Source organism: Belonocnema kinseyi, chromosome 9 (genome assembly GCF_010883055.1).
Source record: "Belonocnema kinseyi isolate 2016_QV_RU_SX_M_011 chromosome 9, B_treatae_v1, whole genome shotgun sequence".
NCBI lineage: Eukaryota > Metazoa > Arthropoda > Insecta > Hymenoptera > Cynipidae > Belonocnema > Belonocnema kinseyi.
The window spans coordinates 69890931-69897087 of record NC_046665.1 but is presented as its reverse complement, the minus strand read 5'-3'; the positions used below and the strand labels follow the sequence as shown (position 1 = coordinate 69897087).

The 6157-nt window shown below is 24.5% G+C and overlaps 1 protein-coding gene across 3 annotated transcripts in view; it reads left to right on the top strand.

The window, feature by feature from the left end:
- LOC117180857 (ribosomal protein S6 kinase 2 beta-like) overlaps positions 1-4143 on the top strand; it is a 24205-nt gene extending 20062 nt beyond the window's left edge. For all 3 annotated transcript variants that reach the window (XM_033373401.1, XM_033373400.1, XM_033373399.1), the window contains one exon: positions 2407-4143. In XM_033373401.1, the coding sequence (XP_033229292.1) occupies positions 2407-2535 (129 nt within the window). In that variant the 3' untranslated portion in view covers positions 2536-4143. The remainder of the gene's footprint in view (positions 1-2406) is intronic.
- The last annotated feature ends 2014 nt before the right edge of the window (positions 4144-6157 follow it).

The window sequence follows — 6157 nt, the reverse complement described above, 5'->3', positions numbered from 1 at the left end:
TTAATAAAGTTATAATATTATATAATATAGTTTTGAAATGTCAGGGAATTATTTTTTGTAATGAAGAGTAAATTTTCGAAAACGTGCTTACATTATTTTAAAATTTTAATATAAAATTAAATAACAATGTTTTCTGATTAGTAAAAGAAGGTTTGTATTATTGAATTTAACTCTTTTTTTTTTGTTGTTGAAAAATTGTCATTTTTTTAAAGAAATTTAATCATTTTATTTAAAAATGTAACTATTCCAGTTAAAGATTAAACATTTTAGTTGAAAATTCATCACTTTGGTTAAAATTAAACTATTTTGTTACAAATTCGTTTTTGCTTTGGTGAAAAATTAATTTTTTAACTGAAAATGTAACTATTCCAGTTGAATATTTTATAATTTTACTTGAACATAAATCTCTCTCTTTACTTGAAAGTTTAGGTTTTTTTGTTGAAAATTAGTCTTTTTTGGTTGAAAATTTATCATCTTGGTTGAGAATTCGTATTTTTAGTTTATAATGCAATAATTCTAGTAGAAGATAAATAATTTTCGTTGTCAATTATAGTTTTTTTAATTAAACCATTTTGTTAAAAATTCACTTTTTCTTGGTTGAAAATTCTTTTTTTATATTGAAAAATTAATCTTTTTTGGTCGACACATAATGTCCGTGGTAGCAACTTTATATTTTTGCCTTAATATTCAAATATTCCAGTAGAAGATTCATGATTTTAGTTAAAAATTAATTTATTTGTTTTAAAATTAGTTTGTTTGGTTTGTTGAAAATTAATTTCTTGGACTGAAAATTTATCTATTTCAATTTTTCTTGAAAATTTATCTTTTTTAGTTAAAAATTCAACTATTTTATTAAAAATTAATCTTTTTCAGCAGAAAACTCGCCTTTTTTGTCGAAAACTAATCTTTTTGGTTTGAAATTTAACTGTTTCAGTAGATGATTCGTAATTTTAGTTGATAGTTTACCACTATCGTTGAAAATAAAGCTATTTTTGTGAAAATTCCGTTTTTTTTTGTTAATTAATTTTATTGATTTAAAATTTAACTTTTCTATTTTTTGTTGAATTTTATATTTTTTGATGGAAAATTCAACTATTTCAGTAGAAGATTAATAGTTTTGGTTGAAATATAATAAATTTGATTGAAAATTGAACTATTTTGTTGAAAATTCGTTTGTTTTTTTATTTGAGAATTAATTTTTTCAATTTAAAATTTAACTGTTCCATTTTTTGTTGAAAATTCAACTTTTTTATTTAAAATTCAACTATTTGGTACGAAATTCATTTATCTTCTTGAAATGGCAATATTTGAAATTTAATTGTTAGAAATTTGAAACGTTTTGAATTGAATTTACTTGAAAGAATATATTATTTTCTTATTTTCGTAAAAATCTCTTTATTGCTTGAACATTCCGAAAGAGGTGACTAAACTTTACTTTAGAAAAAGTCAACAAATACTTTTTTTTCATTTTTTTAGAAAATCGAGCTTTTCCCCTTTAATAAACCCCCATGTTAATTTCAAAGCCCGTGAGCAATGTTTTTGACCGATTGGAGAAAAAATGTAATTTCTTTTTCTGAAAAAACGAACAAATTTGGTTGTAGGGGGGAGGGGTGGCAAGCACCAAACATTGAAAGTCGAAATTTCGGACCACCCTATTATACACTAGATCGGCCGAGTTTTCATTCCCTCGAATAAGGATGTACACTACGTACAATCAATCTCAAAAGTTGCCTATATTAAAAATGATTTCTAAAATCAACCAAAAAAGTTCTACTATTAATTTCTGTAAATATTGATGGAGGTTTCTAAGCATTCTTCAGAAAAAAATAATTTAGGTTAAAATTTTTTATTTATCAGTAGTTATTTAAAGGTTTAGTTTTTCCTTTCTCTTTAGGGAAAAGTTACAATTTTTATTTGATCCTAATGATCAAGGCCTCATTTTATTCTTTAAAGGTTTTTTTACCATTCTATTTGTGTGGTGTGAATTAAAATTTAAACTATGATTGTCTATAACAATATTAACTCTATGATTTCTCAATTAATTTTTTAAAATGAAATCAACCCAAATAAAAATTTGGAGAATCCTACGAAGAATAAAATGAGACCTTGATCAATAGGATTAAATAAAACTTGTAACTTTTCCCTGAAGAGAAAGGAAAAACTAAGCGTTTAAACAAACACGGTTGAATAAACAATTTTAACCTGAATTATTTTTTTCTGAAGTTTTCTTAGAAGCATCCATCAGGATTTACAGAAATTTAAAATAGATCTTGTTTTGTTGATTTTACAAATCATTTTAAAGATAGCCAACTTTTGATATTGATTGTACGTAGTGTACATCCTTAAGACTCTCTCTCAATGTTTTCAAATTAAATTTAATTATATAATAAATTAATTTCGATTCAGACTGCGGTTGCAGCGACGTATAGAGCGATGTTAAATAGTCCACGGCAGCCTCATATTGGGCCCGTCGGTCTTTCTGAACTCGCAAGGCGTAGAACACAAGCCAAACCTTCAACAGCCGTTAAAGTTTAGGTATAATTCTCGATCTCGTGTGCCAGATTATTGAAGCAAATGGGAAAGATAGAAGAGCTGCATGAGTTTTTAATACTGACAAGAATTCCATTAGAAATAGTCTTAGAAACAGAAGAATGCAGTTATCATGGCCATTGTTACAATTATTATAAACCTTATCATGTACAAAGGAATGATTCACCAAAATAGGATGGTGAGGACAATGTGATATTTATTTTTATTTTCCATTTGTGCTTTATTAATGCATATGCCTGAGTACACGCACAATTATTGCCTAACAAACGCTTTTGGAACTAAAGGAATTAAAGCGCGTTCTTCAAACATGACGCAGATTATAGATCTACTATTTTTGTTACATAGAACCAACGCGAGTCGATATTTCTGTGAAAAGTTTAAGTTTTTGTCGTCTTGATTCGCAATTCCTCACTTAGTGCGACGATTTTTTTATAGTTAATTGAATGTGAGTTTATATTCTCAGAACTGTTCCTTATTGAAACTTGGTTTCTATTATTTTCTAATGCTCCAAGCAAAGATAAAAACAAAAACGGATTAATCTTTTATACGAGGATAAGAGTTAGGGTAAAAGATAATCACTACTGTAAAATATTTTAAGAAATCTTCTAAATATCCTATTCTAAATGTGCGGATACCTTCAAGTCAATTTCCAAGAATTTGTGTACAGTTTATTTTATAGTTATGAAGGAATTTAGATCAGGATTGATATTGAAACTGTTTTTAGAAAATAAAAGAAATTAGTTTGAGGCATCAGGCTTGGATTAAAAGTCAAATCAATTCCTAACTTTAGTATAATTACACACTAATAATTATGCATTGATTAATGTCTTGGGCCGGCTAATTCATGTCAAGGAAAATTACTGACCTCAAGGTGAAAAAGGAAATTAAATGTGTTGTGCCAATCACTGAATTAAAATATTTAGATTCTAAGACTTGCATTTTTTTATATAAATATTTATAGAACGTAACTGCAATTATGTAACGAGATTAAGAGTTTATTCTTTTTTAGATATTTTTCAAGGAGAATTAAAACATTCCAGTTTTATATTTCAAAATTAGATTACAATTGCAGTTATTTTCCTTCATTGTTATTGGTTGCACCTAATAAAAGATGTTCTTATAACATTTAATATTTTCACTAAAGTATAATGTCGATATACGGTTGTTGTTTAAAATCGTTGTTAAAGAATTGGTAAACATGAATTGTTCGATTATATGAAGTAATTTATACTTACGTGTAAACTTTCTATGTTAAAAAATGTTAATCTCAAGCTTGAAATTCAATGGAGTGAATAATTGTTGCTTCTGGGCGATTGTAATATCAGTAAATTATTATGTGTCAAAAAAATGTTATCATAAAAGATATAGTACAATTTTATATTTATAATAAGTAGGAATAATTATGTATATTGTCGTCTAAAAATGTTCAAGTTATGTATGTAGTTGTGTCTTATATTGTCTCTCTCGCACCGACGTATAAAAATAATTTGCGAGAAAATTAATTTCGTACTCCATATAAAATATTGTTGATCCTAAAATGCCTTTTCTAATGCAAGAATGGACTTTCGTCTCAGGAAAGTTTAGAGCATGATGATAAAAATATTTTAGTATTTAATCAAAGTATCACTTTGTTAAGATATATCATTTTTATCTGCAAAAAAGTCTGCAAGATGATAGTATATTAGTTTTTAAATATGATTATGTATGTACAGATTTATTTTTACAGAAATGTTTTCCTCCCTGTCTACAAATCACAATTTAAAATTTTTAAACTCAGGAAATATATCTGCTACAAGCAATTTACTGTGTTCTGTTATTTATTATTGTAAGAAATTTATTTCTAGATTTGCGCCTTTTTTCTTGTGCCGAAACATTTTGACGTTTTTGTATTGTTACGAACATTTCTCAAAATATCTTTCCTATCAAGACTTAAACTTCACGGTTCATACAGATCAGGAAATTGTAAAAAGTCAGAGAATTTTTGAAAAACTGAAGTTAAAGTTTGATTATTTTTATAAAAGTCATTCATTTTGGTTGAAAATTAACTTTTTTTCAATTCTATAGAAAATTCATCTTTTTAACATAAAATGTCAACATTTAGGATGGAACTTTTTTTTCTTCATTGACTGAAAAATTTTTTGGCTAAAAAATTTAACTCTTTTGATAAACGTTCGTCTTTTTTGGTTGAAAATTTATCTTTTTTTTAAATATTAATTTATTTGTTTGACAAATTAAATATTTTTTTCAATGTTCGTTTATTATTCTTGAAAATTAATATTTGATAACAAATTTAACTAATAAATTTTTAATTGAAATTTAATTTCTTTTTTAATTTGGTTAAAAGTGCATATTTCTGGTATAAAATTAATCTTCTTGATAGAAAATATAACTTTTTGATACAAAATTCATTTCTTTTATTGAAAATTTTACAATTTTATTGAAAATTCGTTTCTTTTTTCAAAAATGTAACCATTCAATTTTTTTTTTTAAAATCCACCGTTTTTTGTCAAAAATTCTACTGTTTGCTTCAAAATTAATCTATTTCAGTTAAGGATTCAAGCATTTTGTTGAAAATTTGTCTTTTTAGTTAAATTGAACTGTTTTGGATTTAGAAAAGAAAATCTTTTTGGTTGAAATATCAACTATGACTTTTTTTAAATACTCGACTTTTTGGTTGTAAATGTAACTATTTGGTTAAAAAATAATTTTGTGTGTGAAAATTCATAGCTTTAGTTAAAAATTAATTTCTTTGGTTAAAAGTTAAACCACCTTGTTCAAAATTTATAAATTTTGTTAAAAATGCATCTTTTGATAGACAATTAATCTTTTTAGTGAAAAAACATCTCTTATTGTTAGAAAATTCATTACTTTGGTAGAAAATATAACTATTTTATAGAAAATTAGTTTGTTCTATTAAAAAATAATATTTTTGACTGAAATTTTACTATTCCATTTGTTTTTTTTAATCCATCATTTTTCTTTTAAAATTCAATTATTTAGTTGAAAATTCATGTTTTTTTTTATTGAAATTGATCTTTTTAGTTGTAAATTCATGTATTTTGTTGAGAATTCGTATTTTTGGTATAAAATATATTTTTTATACAAAAATGCAAGCACTTTGTTCAAAATTAATCTATTTTAATTCAGGACTTTTGTATTTTTTATAATCATTTACCATATAGTTATGTATTATTATTCATCATTATTTGTTTGAAAATTCGTACTTTTTTGTGAAATTTAACTTCTGGTTATTTAAAATAAAAATATTTTTTGTTGAAAATTCAACTATTTGCTAAAAAATGCAATTTTTGTGTTAAAGATTAATATGTGTAGTTAAAAAATCATTGCTTTGATTGAAAATTTAACTATTTTTTTTAACTCGTTTACTTTTGGTTGAGTTCAACTGCTTTTGATAAAAATTATAATATTTTTTAATGGAAGTATCAACAATTACTCAAAATTTTTCGTTAAAAATGCATTTTTTATTGATGGTTCATCATTTTAGACAAAAATTTATTTCTTATGTTGAAAACTGAATTATTTATTTGAAAATTTGTTTTCTTTTAATTAGAAATTAATTTTTAAACTGATAATGTAACTATTCCAT